The following is a 21,840-nucleotide window of genomic DNA, read 5'->3' on the forward strand; positions in this document are numbered from 1 at the left end:
AGCAGAGCCAGGTCCTGGCCATAAAGAGTGTTTGCTGTGTACTCCCCTGAACACGAAATCAATAGCTGTGCCATGAATGAGAGCAGAAGGAATGACAGATGCTCTTTATTTGGTGTGGAAATCGATGTTTCCCAGGCGATGAGAGCTCAGCAAACACTCGGCTGATATCCAAGTTCCTCCGCCCACTGCAGATCGGAGACAGTGACAGGCCGGAGCTGCTGTCTGTCAATCCCCCTCCCGTGACAACGAGCTGCCCCAGCAGCCCGCGACGGGCGACCCCCTCAGAGGTGGGTCCTGCTCTCTTCTCTTCTCATACAGAGACAAAGTTGCTAAAGCATGAGGGTGCTATTGCTCAAGAGATGGGCTATTCATGGATGAGCTGTATACTAGCACTTGATAGCCATCAGCTGAGCAATAGCTGTAAAACCAATTGGTTTAGAACCAGACAGCAACATCAATTGTCAGACAGTAGAACTAGACAGTATAAAAGTGCTGGGAAGTTTTTCTGTGTCAGATCAGTCATTCCACTGGAGACATGATTATGAGTGGCAATGATCATAAGCATACCATTGTGTTTGAATTGGTTTCGCCTCAATGGATCAGAGTTATGGTATTTAGATGCAACTCTGTGATTGCTTCCCTGCCCGTGTGTTTCCCAAGATGGAGGATGAGATACGCCGTGCACCCAGGTCCAAGCCTCGCTACACTGGCACAGTCCGTCTATGCACTGCCCGCTACAGGTGAGACCAGTGGGTCTGTCACACAACACCTGGGAAAGCTGAATCACGTATAGCTTGCTGACACTGAGCAGCGCCAGAAATCCACACATAACACTCTGGACCAGTGCTAGATCACTTAGTACCTCCACATGCACATCAGAAGCACTATTTTCTCCATAAACATCTTGTAGTATATATTGTAGTCAGGAGCACATCTACAGTACCAGTCAAAAGTTTGGACCCACCTACTGATGAAGGGTTTTTCTTTATTTGTACTGTTTTCTACATTGTAGAATAATAGTGAAGACATCAACACTATGAAATAACACATATGAAATCATGTAGTAACCAAAAAAGTGTTAAACAAATCAAAATATGTTTTAGATTTTAGATTCTTCAAAGTAGCCACCTTTTGCCTTGATGACAGCGTTGCACACTCTTGGCATTCTCTCAACCAGCTTCACCTGTAATGCTTTTCCAACAGTCTTGAATGAGTTCCCACATATGTTGAGCACCTGTTGGCTGCTTTTCCTTCACTCTGCGGTCCAACTCATCCCAAACCATCTCAATTGGGTTGAGGTCGGATGATTGTGAAGGCCAGGTCATCTGATGCAGCACTACATCACGCTCCTTCTTGGTCAAATAGCCCTTACACAGCCTGAAGGTGTGTTGGGTCATTGTCCTATTGAAAAACAAATGAGTCCCACTAAGCAAAAACCAGATGAAATGGAGTATCACTGCAGAATGCTGTGGTAGCCATGATGGTTAAGTGTTCCTTTAATTCTAAATAAATCACTGCCAATGTAACCAGCAAAGTACCCCCACACCATCACGCCTCCTCTTCCATGCTTCACGGTGGGAACCACACATGCAGAGTTCATCCGTTCACCTACTCTCCGTCTCACAAAGACACGGCGGTTGGAACTAAATATCTCAAATTTGGACTCATCAGAACAAAGGACAGCTTTTCACCGGTCTAATGTCCATTGCTCATGTTTCTTGGCCCAAGCAAGTCTTCTTATAATTGGTGTACTTTAGTAGTGTTTTTTTGCAGCAATTCCACCATGAAGGCCTGATTCACGCAGTCTCCTCTGAACAGTTGATGTTGAAATGTGTTTGTTACTTGAACTCTGTAAAGCATTTATTTGAGCAGCAATCTGAGGTGCAGTTAGCGTATCCTCTGCAGCAGAGATAACTCTGGGTCTTCCTTTCCTGTGGCGGTCCTCATGAGAGCCAGTTTCATTATAGCGCTTGATAGTTTTTGTGACTGCACTTGAAGAAACTTTCAAAGTTCTGAAATTTTCCTGATTGTCTGACCTTCATGTCTTCAAGTAATGATGGACTGTCGTTTCTCTTTGCTTATTTGAGCTGTTCTTGCCATAATATGGACTTGGTCTTTTACCAAATAGGGCTATCTTCTGTATACCACACCTACCTTGTCACAACACAACTGATTGGCTCAAACGAATTAAGAAGGAAATTAATTCCACAAATTAACTTTTAATGAGGCACACCTGTTAATTTAAATGAATTCTAGGTGACTACCTCATGAAGCTGGTTGAGAGAATGCCAAGTGTGCAAAGCTGTCATCAAGGCAAAGGGTGGCTACATTGAAGAATGTCAAATATAACATGTTTTCATTTGTTTAACACTTTTTTTGGTTAATACATGATTCCATATGTTATTTCATAGTTTTGATGTCTTCACTATTAAGTACAATGTAGAAAATAGTAAAATGAAGAAAAACTCTGGAATGAGTATGTGTGTCCAAACTTTTGACTGGTACTGTATGTTGAACCCTCCCCTCTCTTGTTGTGTAGTTACAACCCTTATGATGGACCTAATGAGCACCCAGAGGCAGAGCTCCCCCTGGTGGCTGGGAAGTACCTGTATGTGTACGGCACGATGGATGACGACGGCTTCTACGAAGGTGAGAGGGAATCCAGGGTTACTACACACTTCACCACTAGCAACATATGCAATCTCATTAGCATTATGAAGGCTTTTCCATCCATGGCTACGCTAATCCTCCTAGCATCCCTGGCACAGATTACAGCCTGCTTCAGCAGCTCTGGTGAGTCATCACTAGCTGCCATGGGTGGTGGTGTTGGTGGTGGGTGAGTTTGCCTAGTGTTAGCCTAGCTCCTGCCTGCCTGGCTGCTTGGAGATGGATGGTGTTTGTATTTACCACAGGGATACTGGGGCTCAGACCAAGCTGTTCTCAAGATGCAGCCTGATCCCTGTAGCTAGAAGGCTAATACGGCAAAAGGGCTCTGATTAATCACAGACATATTCCCCTGCAAATGGAGAGCCATCTAGGGCCTCCCAGCCTCACTAATGTACTGACTGGAATTACAAGATAGAGAGGACTTTGAAAAGCAAGTACAGTACTGATGAGAGAAAGAGGCTATAGTCACTATAGTGAACTGGGTGCGATTTCATACGCACCCTCTCCATTGTGCAGGAATTGTTTTTTTCACCCCTGTACTTCCTGGAGAAATTGATGACATCATATTCCTACCTTCTCTGTTTGACTCAAGAGAACTGTCCCAACCTTGGGGACGGGCACCACAGAGTCTCTCTTTCCACACCAGTAGTACTCACACTCACAGATCACACTTGCTATCGATTCATTATTTTTCTTTCTCTTGTTTCACTAATGAGATGGTCTATTTTTAGCTGATGGTAACATTTGCAGCAGGCATCATTAAAGGCTTGAGCGTTACATAGATTCCCCCTGAGACAGCCGTGCGAGACTGGTGTCTTTACCATCAGGCTGCTGTGTATCAGAACAGAACAGAACAGGGTTCCTGGAAGGTGTTACTGTGTCTGCCTGAATAATCACTCAATAAAATCTTCACAGCCAGCTAATACTGAGTGATATTACATGTTGTTGACAATTGAAATATCCATATTCAACTCTTTTGATCTCGTCTTTACATACCTCATTGCCATATAAATATATTAGACATTCCTCTATACATTCTAAAGGTACTTTTTCATTTAATTATTTGGAATATACTGTATGTTTTGGGACGAGATTAATAGAGGAATTTGAAGACATAGGGTTGTGAGTTTGTATTTTCTTGATAATAAAGTAAGCATCTCTTTCTGTCTCTGTCTTCGTGTGCTCCAGGGGAGCTGCTGGATGGCCAGCGAGGGCTGGTCCCCTCCAACTTTGTGGAGTTTGTCCAAGACAAGGAGAAACCATCCATCCAGCCAGGGGACACAGGGGAGGACCTGGGCTCTCTGGACAATACCTCCCTTGGCCTAATGGGGGCGGATGGAGGGCCCCCTCAGGATGGGCTACTGGGCTCCACCAACCCACTGGGCCCCTGCAGTAACGGCACAGGCCCCCTAGATCCTGAGGATCTGTCTGATGACATTGTGCCTTACCCCCGGAGGATCACCCTAATCAAGCAGTTGGCCCGTAGCGTCATTGTGGCCTGGGAGCCCCCCATGGTGACTCTGGGCTGGGGAAACATCAGCTGCTACAACGTGCTGGTGGATGGTGAGGTGCGTGCCAGCGTGCCCTACGGGGGCAGGACCAAGTCTTTGTTGGAGAAGCTGGATCTGGACACGTATACGCACCGCGTGTCCGTGCAGAGTGTAACAGACAGGGGACTGTCGGACGAGCTGCGCTGCACCCTGATGGTGGGAGCCAACGTGGTGGTGGCGCCATACGGCCTGCGTGTGGACGACATCCTGCGCGACTCGGCCGAGCTCTCCTGGTTGCCCAGCAACAGTAACTATGGGCACACAGTGTTCCTGGATGGGGCGGAGCATGCGGTGGTGCGGCCGGGGAGGTACAGACTGCGCTTCGTCAACCTCAAGGCCATGACGGTGTACAAGGTGAGGGTGGTGGCCCGGCCACACCAGGTGCCATGGCAACTGCTCATGGAGCAGAGGGAGAAGAAGGAGACTGCAGTGGAGTTCTGCACACAAGCTGCTGGTGAGGCTTGGTTCTTCTTAAGTCTAACTGGATCTTTTGTCCAACATATGTTATATGTTATTTTGTCCAATACATTGTTTTTCTGTCATCTATAATGTGTTATGGAAAGGTTGGATAAAAGTCCATTGGACTTTAGATATAGACCATTTAAAATAGATAGATAACTCATGTCTTTACCCGTGCCATGTATGTCTGTTATGTTTTGTCCAGGTCCTGGACCATATTCCAGATCAGGTCAGAAGGAAGACCAGTTTGTTTATGGGAAAAGTAGGAAGTAGTTTTTGATTGGCATGGGTAACTGACACATTGAATGAAAACAAGCTAGCAGCACTTTAAAACCTAAGAAACGATTATGAGTAACTTCCTCAGCTTTTCCCTGCCATCGGCTTGATGCTAATATACATTATAAATTAAGGGTACTTCCCAAATAGCCAACTATTCGCTATATAGTACACTAGTTTTAACCAGAGCCCTGGTCAAAAGTAGTAGACTATACAGGGAATATGATACCATTTGGGACACAACCCTAAAGCTGCCGAAGTAACTCCCTCCCACTCGATCCTTAACTGAGATGTGCACATCAGTATCCGTGTGCATTTCCCTCTGCCTGAGCTGTGACATCACTGTGACGTCCTGCATGGTGTACCCAGTGAACCAGGAGAGAACAGGCTGTACTCATTCAACTCACACTGACGCCTCTCACACATAAGACACACACAGACACAAACATTGACAGACACACATAGACAGACTATATAGACGGTAGGCCACACAGACCCATGCACACACACACAAACATGCACACATGCATTCACACTAACACACACATTCATGCTTTCAGGTGGCCTTGGGTCTCCCTTTGTGCCTTCTACTTTCATTATTTTCATCATACAATACATGGCAAGCAACAGGGCAATGCTGCACATAAAACATTCCAAATAGCTTAGCTTATAAATGCTATATCGATAAATACACTTGTATTCCAAAAAGCTTAGCTTATGAGTACTATATCGATAAATGCACTTTTATCTGTTTGAGTGACATTACAAAGAGTTTGATTTTAGCAAGATAAGACGTTTCATGCATTTGGGATTCACTCTCAAAACAATCCACTCAAAATTGACCAGATATTGCATGACATTTAAATTGTGATTTAATTGGTGTATGCAACCAACATTGGGAAAGGGAACTGCTTTGTGTATTATAGACATGACACAATCATGTAATTCACAACAGAAAGAGATGGGATTAAACAAGTTAACAGCACTTGGTGTCTCATGAGTGCTCCACTCACCTCCACTCCCTCCCTGTTTGTGTGTGTAAAACCTGTGTAGACAGTATCTAATATTTCATCCCCCCTCCAGGCCCCCCATTACCCCCTCAGGAGGTGCAGGTGCAGTGTGGCCAGGCCCCAGGGGTCCTGCAGGTGCGCTGGAAGCCCCCTGTCCTCTCACCCACCGGAACCTCCAATGGAGCCAGCGTCATCGGATATGCCGTCTGCACTAAAGGACAGAGGGTGAGTGAGAGAGTGGGTGGTTGAGAGAGTGTGCAGTGAAGGTCAGAGGGTGAGTGAGGGAGTGTGCATTAAATGTCAGAGGGTGAGTGAGGGAGTGGGTGAGTATGTGCACTAAGGGACAGAGAGTGAGTCAGTAACTGTGCGCAAAATGACAGGTGAGTAAGGGAATACCCTAAGTGACAAAGAAGTGAGGGAGAAAGTATGCACTATGTGAGAGTGAGTGAACTACAGTGTCAGAGTACGTGACGTATGTGTGTAATCATGTCATTGTTGTTGTGCCACTGATCTACACACAATACCCCACAATGTCAAAGTGGAATTATGTTTCAAGAAATGTTTACAAATGTCATTAAAAATGAAAAGCTGAAATGTCTCGAGTCAATAAGCATTCAAACCCTTTTGTCATGGCAAAACGAAATAAGGTAATGAGTAAAAATGTGCTTAACAAGTCACATAATACGTTGAATGGACTCTATGTGCAATAATAGTGTTTAACATGATTTTTGAATGATTACCTCATCTCTGTACCCCACACATACAATTATCTGTAAAGTCCCTCAGTTGAGTAGTGAATTTCAAGCACAGAATCAACCACAAAGACCAGGGAAGATTTCCAATGCCACACAAAGAAGGGCACCTATTGGTAGATGGGTAAATAAATAAAAAGCAGACACTGAATAGTCCTTTGAGCATGGTGAAGTTAATAATTACGCTTTGAATGGTATAGGAATACACCCAGTCACTACAAATATACAGGCATCCTTCCTAACTCAGTTGCCGGAGAGGAAGGAAACCGCTCAGGGATTTCACCATGAGGCCAATGGTGTCTTTAAAGCAGTTACAGAGTTGAATGGCTGTGACAGGAAAAACCTGAGTATGGATTAACAACATTGTAGTTACTCCACAATACTAATGTAAATGACAGAATGAAAAGTAAGAAACCTGTACAGAATAAAGATATTCCAAAACATGCATCCTGTTTGTAATTAGGCACTAAAGTAATACTACAAAATATGCGGCAAAGAAATACCCTTTTTGTCCTAAATACAAAGTATTATGTTTGGGGCAAATCCAACACAACACATCACTGAGTAACACTCTTCATATTTTCAAGCATAGTGGTGGCTGTATCATGTTATGGATATGCTCATCATCGGCAAGAACTAGGGAGTTTTATTAGGGTAAAAATAAACGTAATAGAGCTAAGCACAGAATTTGACAGTACGTCAACCGGCCGCACAACCGCAGACCAACTGTAACCACGCCAGCCCAGGACCTCCACATCCAGCTTCTTCACCTGCGGGATCGTCTAAGACCAGCCACCTGGACAGCTGATGAAACAGAGTATTTATTTCTGTAATAAAGACCTTTTGTGGTAATAAAACGTATTCTGATTGGCTGGGCCTGGCTCCCAAGTGGATGGCCCTATGGCCACCCATGGCAGCTCCCCTGCTCAGCAGTCATGAAGTTCATAGATTAGGGCCTAACAAATTTATTTAAATTGACTGATTTCCTTATTGTAACTGTAACTCAGTAACATCTTTGAAATTGTTGCATGTTGCATTTATATTTTTGTTCAGTATAAACAAAAATGTGGGTGTTATTTTATGTGTTTTTTATCTGTTTTTATTGCCAGCTTGAGTTACCTGGGGTGACAGAGTAACATGTAGTCAAGGCTCTATTTAATACTGTCCGTTTCCCAGGCTCTGTTCTGGACCGGGGGACTGTGAAGAGACCTCTGGTTGCATGTCTTGTGTGGTACTCATGAGTATCCGAACTGTGGTCCAACTGCTTGAACAGACAGTTCAGTACCTTTAACACCTCGCACCAACACTTCGCACAAAGACCAATAGTGATGCAGTCAATCTCTCCTCAACTTTGAGCTGGGAGAGATTGACATGCGCACCACTGACATTCACCCTCCATGTACACATCTATGTGCATTACATGCTGCTCTGTTCTGGACCAACGGCAATTCTCCAATGTTCTTATTTGCTGCACATGACCACACAACTGGGCAGTAGTCCAGGGGAGACAACCTGCCTGGTTGATTTAGATGTCAAGAAAGCAGAGCAACGTCTTATCATGGACTGACTTCTTCCCATTGAGTCTTTATGTTTTGACGATGATAGCTTGCTATCAAGGGTTACACCCAGCAGTTTAGTCTCCTCAATTAATTGCCACATTATTCAGTAATAGATCTAGACTACGGGGCTGTAGTGGAGCAGGTTGAGAGTTTCAAGTTCCTTGGTGTCCACATCACCAACAAACTATAATGGTCCAAACACACTAAGATGGTTATGAAGAGGGCACAACAAAACCTATTCCCCCTCAGGAGACTGAAAAGATTTGGCATGAGTCCTCAGATCCTCAAAAGGTTCTACAGCTGCACAATCGAGAGCATCCTGACCGGTTGCATCACTGCCTGGTATGGCAACTGCTCGACCTCCGACCGCAAGGCACTACAGAGGGTAGTGCGTACGGCCCAGTACATCACTGGGGCCAAGCTTCCTGCCATCCAGGACCTCTATACCAGGCGGTGTCAGAAGAAGGCCCTAAAAATTGTCAAAGACTCCAGCCACCCTAGTCATAGACTGTTCTCTCTGCTACCACATGGCAAGCGGTACCGGAGCGCCAAGTCTAGGTCCAAAGGGCTTCTTAACAGCTTCTACCCCAAGCCATAAGACTCCTGAACAGCTAATCAAAGGGCTACCCAGACCCCTCTTTTATGCTGCTGCTAGTCTATGTTTATTATTTATGCATAGTCACTTTAACTCTACCTACATGTGCATATTACCTCAATTAGCTCGACTAACCGGTGCCCCGCACATTGACTCTGTACCGGTACCCCCTGTATATAGCCTCGCTATAGCCTTACTTTTATTTTCAATTTTTTACTTATCAATTTTTTTACTTAACAGTTCTTTTTTATTAAAACTGCATTGTTGGTTACTTGAAAATGGCTGTCTAGTAATCAACAACCAACTTGACAGAGCTTGAAGAGTTTAAAAAAGAATAATGGGCAGGTGTGCAAAGCTCTTATAGACTTACCCCAAAAGACTCACAGCTGTAATCGCTGCAAAAGATGATTCTAACAAGTATTGACTCAGGGGGTTGAATACTTATCCAATCAAGATATAGTGTATTATATTATTTTCCTTTTGTCTTTAAAAAAAAGTTTGAATTATCTTCCATTTTGACATTGGAGTAGATGGTAAAATTGTTTACATCCCTGTTTGTGAGCATCTCTCCTTTGCCAAGATAATCCATCCAGCTGACAGGTGTGCATATCAAGAAGCTGATTAAATAGTATGATCATTACACAGGTGCCCCTTGTGCTGGGGACAATAAAAAGGACACTTTAAAATAAGCAGTTTTGTCACACAACGCAATGCCAGGGATGTCTCAAGTTTTGAAGGAGTGTGCAATTGGCATGCTGACTGCAGGAATGTCTGTTGCCAGAGAATTGAATGTTTATTTCTCTACCATATGCTGCCTCCGACGTCGTTTTTGAGAATTTTGCAGTACCACGCCAGCCCAGGAGAATTTTGTAACCACGCCAGCCCAGGACCTCCACATCCGGCTTCACCTGCAGGATCGTCTGAGGGGTGGTTAATGGTGGTTCTGAGGAGTATTTCTGTCTGTAAAAAAAAAAAGAATTCGGTGTAAAACCTCATTCTGATTGGCTGGGCCTGGCTCCCCAGTGGGAGGGCCTGGCTTCCAATTGGGTGGGCTTAAAGCCCTCCAAGGCCAACCCATGCTGCACCCCTTCCCATTCATGTGAAATCCATAAATTAGGGCCTAATGAATTCATTTCAATTGACTGATTTCCTTATATGAACTTTAACTCAGTAAAATCTTTGAAATAGTTGCATATTGTGTTTATATTTTTGTTCAGGATACAAGCGCCTGTGAAAACCCTAGAAAGCACTCTCCCTCCTTCTGCTGGTGAACATAAATATTGACATCCTCCCTTTGTAGATTTGCACAGGGTCTGTGTTAGTTAAACTGTGTCTATAGTAGTGGACTTTGCTCTGAATGTAAGAGCAATAGAGGTGAAAACAGTTGAAAGGAATGCAACAATTAATTGAATGTCAACTGTCTCCAACCCAAGTTATGTGTGTTGTGCTTCCTGTCAGATAGCGGAGGTGTTGTACCCCCTGGCTGACTATGTAACAGTGGAGCTGAACAGGATCCAGTGTCTGGAGGCCAGGGAGGTCATCGTCAGGACGTTGTCAGCACAGGGAGAGTCCCAGGACTCCCAAGTCGCCCCCATTCCAAACAACCTACTGGTGCCTCTTCCTCACACTGCCCCCCTGCCCCCTCCGCACCTACACGCAGGGCCTCCTCCACCTCACCCCCATGCCCCCCCATCCCACCTCCAGTCACCTCACCTCCCCCACCCCCAACTACCCATGCCTCACCCCCAGCCTCTCTCACCCCTGCCTCACGGACAACCCCTCCCTAACCACCCTCCTCACCCTCAGTCCCAGCCACACCTCCAACCCCTGCAACCTCATCCTGTCTCCCAGCCCCAGACTCACCTACAGCCTCACCCCCCTCACCCTGGTGGTCCTCCACAGCCACTGCACCTCCAGCCTCACCCACCTCACCCAATGCCCCAGCACCGCTTACCCCTGCTGCCTCACCCCCCCCCCCAGCTCCACCAGAGACCAGTTAGTGCCAGAGACCTGGAACCGAAAGAGCAGGTGGCCCACCATGGGGGAATCCCCAGCCAGCCCTGGGACCCTACCTGCTCCCCCTCCGGCCAGCCTCCTCCTACCCCCATGCACGGGCACACCCTGGAGGCACCCCCCTCTGCTAACCTGCGCTCACCCTCCCCCCAGAGGATCCTGCCCCAGCCCAGGGGAACCCCCATCCCAGACCAAATGGCCAAAGCCATCGCCCGCAAGGCAGCACAGAGGGTGGCTGCAGAGAGTGGCAGAGTGAGTCATTCATACATAAAGTCAATCAATGATACCCTGGTTAGAGCTCTAGTCTGATCATTTTTCTGTTGAATTAAATTACACATATCTGCCTATTGGTTGGGTTAGATGGAGAGGAGAGTCGTCTACAATGAGCAGTGCCAGGCCTTCCACCAACAGAACTCAGATGAGGAGGAGGAGGATGAGGAAGGGTATGGTCGAAGCCGCAGGAGACAGGGGGCCTCAGTGGATGAGTTTCTCAGAGGGTCCGAGCTGGGCAGGCCGGTAAGACACAGAATAAAAAGGATCGAACATACACGCATCTCCATAGTTTTGTGCAGATGCTGTATATCCTGGTATGATTTCACACCTTTTGTGTTTGCGTGTGTGTGTGTGTGTGTGTGTGTCAGGCCCACTACAGCCACAGTGAGGAGTACCACAGTGACAGCAGCCGGGGCTCTGACCTTTCTGACATCATGGAGGAGGATGAGGAGGAGCTCTACTCTGAGATGCAGCTGGAGGAGGGACGACGACGCAACTCCCACAATGCACTCAAGGTAGGAATACCAAATCTGCTCAACATTGAAATGTTACATTTAAAAATTGAGTTTGGTTCTGATTACAACTCGTACAATGGAAACAAGCAAGCATGCAAACCCCTTTATTACTGTTGGATGATATGGCACGTGTCGAGCCATGTGTCTACAGTAGGACACTTTACTCAGGCTTGTTTGATTGATTGACCTTCACATTCTCCTTTATTTGGAGCAATGACATGCATGGAAGTCATTTTTGCTAGTTGTGGGAATATTAAGACCGTTTTTGTGGGATCTTTTTAAGATTGGGAACACCCTCTCTGGGGGTCGGCTGGATCGGGAGACGGGGAGAAGAATGTCCCGAGACGGTCCACAGCCCCAGAGACGCCCTCTCATGGTGCCCTCCATTGGTCAGTAGGGTTACATGAACACAGAGAGGACTCTGGGTATTTTAGTCTTTTTGTGCTTTGATGTTCTCCGTGCCCCAGTAGATATTCTGCTTCCTGTTATAATCCTCCATGAGCTCCTCGGTTTCTACAGATCACCTCTGTGTCTTTGAACCATGTTCATGCCTTCCAAGTACTGACAGCATACTTATAGAAGTCAATCAACACAGTATTATCAGCTACTAGAAAGTTCCCTGGCTGCTAGGGTGACAGTGGACACAGACACATTTATCAAATTTCAATGAATATTCCAATTATAAAAAACTGCTTTTGATGTCTCTGTTTATGGCCAGCGATATGTTAGGATTATCAAGGTTATGACGGGAAGAGACCTTAGAACGAACCAACCAATGAGTGACCTGCGCGCTTTAACCACCACCATCTGATTGGTGTTTCCTGTAGAGATAACCACAGAGAGTAACAGTGATGGGAACCTCTCATCCATCACGGAGGATGTTTACTATGGCAGTGTAGCACGGCACAGGACATGGTCGTCCCGCCGACACCCCACGGGCGCCAAGCCTTCCTATAATGGTACGTGCAGTGGTTTCTCCCTCGCTCCTCTGCCAAAGCACTGCCAAAAGCCACCAGTGCTAGTGGAGAGAACAGTAGTGACATCAACGAGTGGCTTAACATGCCTCAGAACGCCTAGCATGATCCACTGCACTGCACCAAAATGGCGGCTCACTGAGCCACACTGGGCCCATGTTGGCCACCCAATGTTGCGGATTGGAATGACTGCTGCTCAGAGAATGCTTCTCCCCTCCCTCCCTTGCACTGAACTCCATCAGATGCCTGCTAAACCCTTCTCCCTCTCAATCTAACCTCCCCCACCACACTTTTACTGGGGTTATTATGCATGACTGGGTGGGAGGAGTCATGGTTGCTGAAGACACAATTATATAGCAATGCTGTCCTTGCTGAGCAAACTCAATGACTGTTACAGAAAGTTATAGTGAAAATAAATGTTTACATCTTACATAGAGACAAACTCATTTGTTTGTTTGGGATTTCATATGTTTACTTTGCTGATGGCCTGGTCTTATTTTATCGTTTCTAAGCAAGGGGTCAACTGAAGGACAGACAGCGAGTTGTCTTTGGACAAACTGTAGGCCCAGCGTACTTTAGAGGAGCCTAATACGATAGTCAGATCACTACCCCAGGGTTCAATAGTAGGCATGCTTAACTCAGAGTCTTGTGGTCTATGTGCTCGTTTCTGTGTGTGTGTTGCTGTGTGTCATAGTGTTTTTGTCTATGGTGTCTACCATGTTCTTATAACCCATCACAACCGGCTTGCTATCCAATCTCCATCCAATCTCCATCCAATCTCCATCCACCATATGTGGTGTCAGACGGATGTACATAACGTGATATACTTTTGTGCTGATAATGGGACCAATTGATGGATTGACCACAGAATTCTGCTAGCATGCTACAAAATGAAGTGTTGGTTTGACGAAGCAAGCTCAATCCATTATGTAGTACTGCATGGTCACCTAAATGGTTTGGCTCTCTCACTTGTCAAACACTTGTAAACAATACACCTGTCTGTATATGCCTCTTCCCCTCATTTAGTCCATGCACAATAGCATGCGTAACTTGCCTCCCTACTACTCACTAGTGTTACTGAGTTGCCAAACTCAGTCAAAATATAGATTTGTGTTTATCATGCTATATGAATCTATGATTAATGTAATTTAATGTCAGAGTAACATAAAGCCATAGACTGTGACCCCATGAGATGCAGGTGGATGTGTTCTTCTCTCTCTCTCACGTGTTTAAGAGGGATACAGGGACCGGGAACGCCGCTCCCCTCCTAACTACGATGAGTCGGAACCAGAGGAATCGTTCCGGATCTTTGTGGCTCTGTTTGACTACGACCCCCTGTCCATGTCTCCCAACCCGGACGCAGCAGATGAGGAACTGCCCTTCAAAGAGGGCCAGATCATTAGGGTTGGTGTCACACACAGGGCTAGGCCATACAATTTGAGATATTGTGCTTGTGTTTGAAAACATTGAGGTACAACATTGATGTACAACATAAAAATTACTTTCGTTCCCTCTCTCGTCTCTTTTGTTGCGCTTTCTCTCACTCTTTTCTTCTCTCTCTCTCTCTCTCTCTCTGTCTGTCTGTTCCAGGTATATGGTGATAAGGACACAGATGGTTTCTACCGAGGGGAGATCAGGGGAGGCAGGATGGGGCTCTTGCCCTGCAACATGGTGTCAGAGATCAGGGCTGAGGACGAGGAGACCATGGACCAGCTCATCAAGCAGGGCTTCCTCCCGCTCAACACACCAGTGGATAAAGTAGGAATAGGTAACCACATAACTAGAATAAGTAGAACAGACATCCTCATTCAAGTCAATGATTCCATAATAGGTGGACTGGCAGCCATTTTGACTGTACCCATGTATTCTTTTTCTAGGGGTGTGTTCGTAAATTGCCTCCAGTGTGTCAGAGTGTGCTCTGGGTTGTTTGTAAATTCAGAGCATTTCACTCTCGGAGTAGATCGGAATTTACGAACTCACCATAGGTAACACACTGGGCAGGGCACACGTATCTCTCTGTGACTCTACACACATCTGTCACTATATCACCTCCTGGAGTGTCCTCTTGTTTCCTCTCACAGGGCAGGACAGACGAGGCTTCCGCCAGCACCAGGCCACCAGGAGGATGGTGGCCCTCTACGACTATGACCCCAGAGAGAGCTCCCCCAATGTGGACGTGGAGGTATTGCCACACAAACACACAAAACATACAGACAAACATACTGACACTGCACATTTAACCAGATAGACAGACATTGTAAGGGTGTTAATGACGTGTCTGTTTCTTGATAGGCTGAGCTGACCTTCTGTGCTGGTGACATCATCTCTGTATTTGGAGAGATTGATGAAGATGGGTTCTACTATGTGAGTATGCCTCTTTTCTTGGTTCCATGATGTGACTAACTTGTTATTATTACACAGGGCCATTCACAGGTTGTTAAAGTCAGGGATGTTTCAGTTAATCATTTTTTAAAGAAATGCCATTGGATGAACCTAGTTCATACGCATATTATGTCCTTTTGCCCAGGAGAGGGCTCTTTCCCTGACTACCAGAGTTCAGTGGGTCTAGCCATGGTTCTCATCCCCACTGCCCCCTCCTCTCCTCTCTCTGCAGGGTGAAATCAATGGCCACCGCGGCCTCGTCCCCTCTAATTTTCTAGAAGAAGTGCCTGACGACGTGGAGGTGTACCTGACGGACACTCCGTCTCGCTATGCCCAGGACGAGCCCGCCAACCGGGCCGAGGCCAAAAGGGTACATCGCCGCTCTCAGCGCTAGGCCCTCTGTCCATCCATCCTTCGTCTCTCTTGATTTACGTCTCGCTTTCTCCACTTGCCGTCTGTGTTCTGTGTGTGTGTGTCGTCCGTGTTTGACAGTGACTGTGGTGAATATACAAACCTTATCCCCCGCCTGGTGAAAGGGACAAACAGTCATACCTTCTGATTGTTAGAAAGGAAGAAGCGAAGGCCAAAGTGGACAGAGAAATAGAACACTTGACCTATGTCAGTACGGGGCAGGTGATATTCACATAGCAGTGACAAAGGACAGTGGATATTTGAAAAAGGTTTAAGTCATTAATTGGGTACCCTCTTTGCACTGAAACACAAAACCAAACGCTGGATATTGTGTCTATCAATAGTGCTTTATGAACACCTCTGAAGAGTTCCTGATTTCTATCAGTTGTTCTCCAATGGAAGAAAAGGATTTGAGTAAACTGTAGGGGTTGATAATATAGCAAAGCATGCCTTTTTCAAAAATAAACTTGATACCTTTTATATAATAGTAGACTTTATTGGCCCAACTGCTGTATTTCCTGGGAGAGGCTTTGTTTCTTTTTGTATACTGCACACACTTAAAAATATATATATTTTTCAGGCCTGATGAAATTGGATAGATATGCCATGTTTGATCTAAACCAGAAGAAATAACAGCCACAGTGAGACATCCATACTGTAATGGTACAATGGAACAATAAAAGCAGAAATTGGATATGAATAATTTTCATTCGCGACCTGTGTTCGTGTGCATTGTAGTATTTTTTTACTTTTTTTTTCTCATAGTTGTGGTGTGGGTTGTACTCAAATGATGATGTCACCACATCTGATTTCCTTTTTTCCTCACCTGCTTGGCAAATACAAACAGAAGAAGATTGTTCATTTCACGTCATAAAATCTGCCTCGTACAGTAAGTGAGCAACTAGAGATACCAGCCTGACAGATCTAATGCTGGGCATTGTAATTATTACACCTGTGTTAAATGGTTTATTTGTAGCCAGTAAACATTCTTACACATTCACAGGTGTATAGCAACATGGTCATTCAACCATGCTTGCACATTAAAGTATTACATACTAGTTGGTGTAATGAGGAAAGTGTTTCCTCTTTCCAGTGTAACCAGAATGTTTATTTGCAGCATAAATTTGACATTGTTACAAAGTTGTTTTTTGGAACACTTTTTTTTGCAGTGATTTAACGCCTGCAAAGTAGGGGACTGCTACCACTCTCTGAGATAGTGCTCTATTTTGCAAGCTCAAAAGTTCCCAATATCTGTAGTCATTGATAAACCATTTACTAATGGGAACTGCAAATCCCCATTTGTTTCAGAGTTATGATTCCTCTTTAACTTTGAGATACCATTTTAAAGGTCCTCGGTGAACTGTATGGTAGCATGTTTGGTTGCCAGCCCAGTGCATTAGACAAGAGGGATGGTATCTACAGTTGTGTCCCTGAGTGTTGTAAATTACTCTGTGTGTCCCTCATGATCGGTGACCTATCAGAACCTGTGGTATTGTGATGTTGTGCTCTATGTTTTCACTAGTTACCACAGCCACAAAGTCAAAATGGAAAACAAAAATGTGCTTTTTGGTCTTAGGGTTAGGCATAAGGTTAGCAGTGTGGTTAAAGTTAGCTTTAAATTCAGATTTTAAGAAGATCAATTGTAGAAAGAAGTGGGTTTTATGGATTTGTGGATGTGGTAACTAGTAACAACCTGTTTGATGGCTTCCTACTCAGTGTTTGTATGTATAAAACCTCACCAGCCCCACCAACGTCTTCAGTCCCCCATCAACAGAGGGACAGGAGTTAAAAAGGAATAGTTTAAATAACAGTCCAAAAGCAATACCTGATTCATAACCTCTTTTATAAACGTCTTTGTTTCTTCTCTCTTGTTTTTAAACCAGAGGTGTAAGTACAGTACAGTACAATCACACAGTTTTGCAATGCTGAATAATTTCACTCCATAGGTGAAAAACGTTATTGGGCTGGTTTCATGGACATATTCAGCCTAGTCCTGCACTAAAAACATATTTCAATGGAGAATTGTAATTGAGCATGCCTTTCAGACCAGGACTAGGCTAAATCTGTGTCTGGGAAATCAGCCCATATATATTTGTAACGAGCAATTCCCTGGTAATGGAATTACGCTGAGATTCAGATTTGTTCACTTTAAAATGTATACCAAACAAAGACCATTGATTTCAAAGTTTAATAAACAATATAATTATATGCACAAGGACTACTTTTAACAACTTCCACATAAAATGTTACAAAAACACATTTACAGAAAGAACTGTGCCGATACAAAGTTTGGTAACAGAATAAAACTGAGGGATTCTGTTTTTTTTTTCATTCTAAATTGTTCAAAGTAATCATTGTGCATAGAGTTGCATGGTTTGGTAAACTTTGAAATCAATAGTTTTTGTTTGGCATACATTTTAATGTGAAAAATGAGCACAATTACATTATCGTGGAATTGCCCAAACATTAATGTATGTATTTGACACACATTTTAGTGGAAAACCGACAGTAAGTATAATGATCTGTAATGGCATTGTTATATTTTTTCCCATGACTTTATACAGCGTTATGTATGCATACTTGTGTATGTTGATAGCTATTGTTGAGAAGTCTCAAGGTCAACACACATACCATATCAAATTCAAGTATTGTTGGAATTGTAATTAGACTCTCTAGAAATGGCTATTTTGGCATATCAACCCTTCATTCTATTGCTATGGCTGGGAAACTTTCAGTAACGGATCTACTTGAGCACTGAACCCAAAGTCTTTTAATGTCCCATTGGATTTATAGTGTGACAGTGGGGTGATAGTGTTATTGAAGGACACAGTGCTGACTGTAAACTGTGTGTCCTAGTCCTACCTCAGACAGAGAAAGGGTAGGCCACAAAGGACAACTACTTGCTTTGTAATGCCCTGCCCCTACACCCACCATGGCATCTCTCTTCAGGTAGCCATGGATACCACAGAGAGTACGGCCCCGCCTGTCCGAGCAGCGTCCCCCACAGTGCGTCCCCTGTGTCCTCCAGGCACCATGCGGCCCATCAGCCCCGCCAGGGGCCCCAGGGACCCCCGGGACAACAAAAAGAAAAAGGGACTGCTTTCCAAGGGGAAGAAACTGCTCAAGAGACTCTCTCCGGTAAAATAAACTGTCCCCAGCTGACCCCAGAAAAGATGCTGGGCCCAGTATTGTAAATTGCATACAGTACACACAATCAAATCAGCCGAATCTACAGCACACAACTACAATGGCTACGTGTTCGTATGTATTACAGGACAATATATGTGAGCCTAATCTAATATAGTCAGCGATACAACATTCATGTTCTGGTGATGAATACACATATTTACGTACATGTACTCAGTGCCAAATTCAATGAGAACTTTGCTCACATACTGTATAACTGTGATATATTTGAGGTGGAGGAAAAAATAGGAGTATAAACTAGGACTTTCATTACATTTTACCACTGTTTTCTTTAATCAAATGGTTATTAAGGGACTTTGGAAATCAGGACAATGCTGATAAGGCATTTGTGTGCATTTGTTACAAGTAGGGTAACAACAGAGTAGCCTATTCTTTTTTGTTACAACCCGCGGTGGTTTCCATGGCAATTGTGCCAATATAAGGTCTCTAAAATACATGACGTGGCAAAAACAAGTTGTTGTGATAGTCAGATGTCAATACTGGGAGACAGACCATACTCCTGGAACACTAGAGCAACAACTAAACTACACTGTTATTGATGGCATTCTGTCAGTAATGCTGGCTGCTAATACAGAGGCTTTATTCAGTGCAATACATCACAAACATGAGGTTGACAAAGGGTTGAATCACTCACAGAACCTAGAAGTCTGCAGAGTGGTTGGCCACAGAGCATTACAGCAAGGAGAGGAAGCTACATTGGGTAAGACGTTTGTTTGAACCATCTCAGTGGCCTTTATGAAAACAATATGAGCATGACATTCCTCGTTTTCTATGGTTGAACAAGGTTGTTTTTAAACTAACACTAGTCTGCCAAGAACCCCTGCTGCATCCCTGCAGCTTTGTTTGATAAAAAAAAAAGACGGTTAATTAAAGATAACCTTCTGTGTTTGCCTTCCAATTGCACAAAGGGGTATGTTTTTTCTGATGAATGGAAAAGCATTGTTGTGTGTGTGGGTGTAGGTGTAGGCTGTGTGTGTGCTCAGTGTGCATTCATGTTTGTGCATTCTTTTTTCCAAAAAGAGGACATGTGGTTAGGAGTCATGTGATCTTAGTGGTGTGCCGCTAACTACATTGCCGGTGTAATGTTCAGTAATGTTCAGTTCAGAGGGTTGGGTTACCCACTCAGCCATTTCAGTAAAGATGTCTAGGTGTGCCCTCAAGATTCTGCACCGTTTACTTGTTTACACTCTTATAGACCTATTGGCAAGAGAAAGGGAGTGATGACCTACATACTGTACCTACAACCTCTAAACCAGTAGTCATGTGGCTTATGGGCTAAATGAGGGCTAAATAAAGGATGCATCCAGCTGATTGTCATTTACTGGGGAGGCTGTTATAGCCGCTAGACATACATTGTCCTGTATTTTTGACAGCTTTTAAAGTCCTATATTAACCCATTTTCATAACCCATGATCTCTTTCTGTAATAGTTTAGCATCACTACAGTTGCTGTACAGCCACCATTTGATGTGCATAATCATAATGGACAATATGTCAAGCCATGATTCACAATGAAATATGTTTAAATGTGATTGAGAGTGAAAACCAGTCAGAGAGAGACCTATCAGACATGCCCATCAGCTAAGATATTTAAGGCAAGTGTAATATCCCGCTGTATAATGATTACAGGGATCTTCTATGTTTATTAAAAAATAAAAAATCTAAAGATGGATTGCCAAAAAGGAATGTATGAAGTGTTGAGCAGGCAAAATAGTTTATATTTTATTATGTGTCCAAAGTTATGCATTATGTTATGCATCCATTTGTTAAAAGGTGTTAAAGTCATAATACCAAGTCATTCATTTGTGAATGCGTGTACGTCTATGTTGTTGCATTTTTGTACTTTTTTCATTTGTAGATAATTTCTAAATGTTTATACTTGATTTTCAGACTGTCTTTTTTAGTGCTTTAAGATTTATTCTTACTGTAAACAGTGCAAGCATTCTCCATGGTGTCCTCAAGATAAGATGTTTAAGTCTGTGGTTATGTGCTTGCTCTGTGAATCAAAGCGAAAAAGATAGAAATCATTGGACAATATTTATGGTGATCAAATATTGTGTGCATGTGCAAAAAATATTTTTTTTTTAAGTAAAAAAATAAATTTGATATTTTCTAGAACATCTGTGTTTGGATTACTTTCATGTAGGTGTGTGTGATTTTCTTTTTTATCTCAGTGTCCTATTCATGAATGACAAATAATTACTCACGCATGTTGCATGAATTAAAACTAATAACATCATTAAAAGTGGATTTTGAAGCATAGCCTACCAGAGATGAAAGGGGAAACCTAGTGAAGGGATCAGCTTTACTGCCTGCTATTACACTTTACATCCTATGGATGGCAGCAGTGATATGGACCTGATGGCCATATAAATGTGATAAGAACAATAACAAACTCACATGGAGGAGTGGGAAGGAGCTTCTGTGGCACTTAGAGGAAGTGGAGGGAACGGGCCTGGGGGGAAATGGAGTCCCTAGAGAAAGCAAGAACAAGATGGTTGTCAGGAGTAGTGCAGTATTATCATAAGGAGACGTATACTTGGAAAACAGAGGAGGAATGGAGGGGAAAAGAGAGGGAGAGGAGGTATAAGAGATAGAGGGTGAGCTTGAGTCTGATAAAAATTGTGGGGAAAAAGGGAGATGGTTTGTTAAAGAAGAACGGTAGAAAGTGTAAGCAGAGGGGGCTGAAGACAGGAGGAGAAATGGAAGGGAGTGAGGGTGAAGTATCGGAGGTGGTAGGTGTGGTGAAGTTATCGGAGACCGAGGTATGCATCGAAAAGTGGACTCATGCCTTGTGGATGATCCATTTTGTAGTTTCACGGTAGGTGAAAAAGAGTTGGGTAATGTGGAATCAGTGAGGGTAACCAGAAGTGGTCTAGTGATAATTGTTTGTGTTTCTGTTAGTCAGAGGGAGAATGCGCTCAGAGTAAAACGAATGGGGGCAAGAAAAGTGAATTGTTTCACTCTGAAGAAAAGGGCACCAATGAAATGAGTGATAATTGGGGTAGCAGTAAATATAGAACTTGACCAGCTGAGTGGAAAGATTCCCGGTGTATGTGATGCCCGTCGTTTGATGCGACGCATGCAGGGTGGCGAGAGTGGTGAAACAGAAGAGTCATTGTCTGTTCTTTTGAGTTTTGATGTTAAGTCTTTGCCCGACAAAGTGAAGTTAGGATATATAAGTTATCCTGTACAAGT

The 21,840-nt window shown here is 44.0% G+C and overlaps 1 protein-coding gene across 3 annotated transcripts in view; it reads left to right on the forward strand.

The window, feature by feature from the left end:
* LOC106563161 (RIMS-binding protein 2) overlaps positions 1–20,760 on the forward strand; it is a 91,113-nt gene extending 70,353 nt beyond the window's left edge. For 2 of the 3 annotated variants that reach the window (XM_082958144.1, XM_082958145.1), the window contains 16 exons: positions 136–287; positions 661–740; positions 2,540–2,649; positions 3,856–4,671; positions 4,882–4,905; positions 6,036–6,187; positions 10,327–11,133; positions 11,242–11,397; positions 11,523–11,669; positions 11,953–12,058; positions 13,878–14,047; positions 14,234–14,411; positions 14,725–14,825; positions 14,936–15,007; positions 15,258–15,395; positions 18,386–20,760. In XM_082958144.1, the coding sequence (XP_082814270.1) occupies positions 136–287; positions 661–740; positions 2,540–2,649; positions 3,856–4,671; positions 4,882–4,905; positions 6,036–6,187; positions 10,327–11,133; positions 11,242–11,397; positions 11,523–11,669; positions 11,953–12,058; positions 13,878–14,047; positions 14,234–14,411; positions 14,725–14,825; positions 14,936–15,007; positions 15,258–15,395; positions 18,386–18,583 (3,407 nt within the window). In that variant the 3' untranslated portion in view covers positions 18,584–20,760. The remainder of the gene's footprint in view (positions 1–135; positions 288–660; positions 741–2,539; positions 2,650–3,855; positions 4,672–4,881; positions 4,906–6,035; positions 6,188–10,326; positions 11,134–11,241; positions 11,398–11,522; positions 11,670–11,952; positions 12,059–13,877; positions 14,048–14,233; positions 14,412–14,724; positions 14,826–14,935; positions 15,008–15,257; positions 15,396–18,385) is intronic. The other variant, XM_045689949.2, reaches the window with a different exon arrangement.
* Positions 20,761–21,840: the final 1,080 nt, after the last annotated feature.

This window comes from Salmo salar, chromosome 11 (genome assembly GCF_965601325.2).
Source record: "Salmo salar chromosome 11, fSalSal1, whole genome shotgun sequence".
Lineage (NCBI taxonomy): Eukaryota > Metazoa > Chordata > Actinopteri > Salmoniformes > Salmonidae > Salmo > Salmo salar.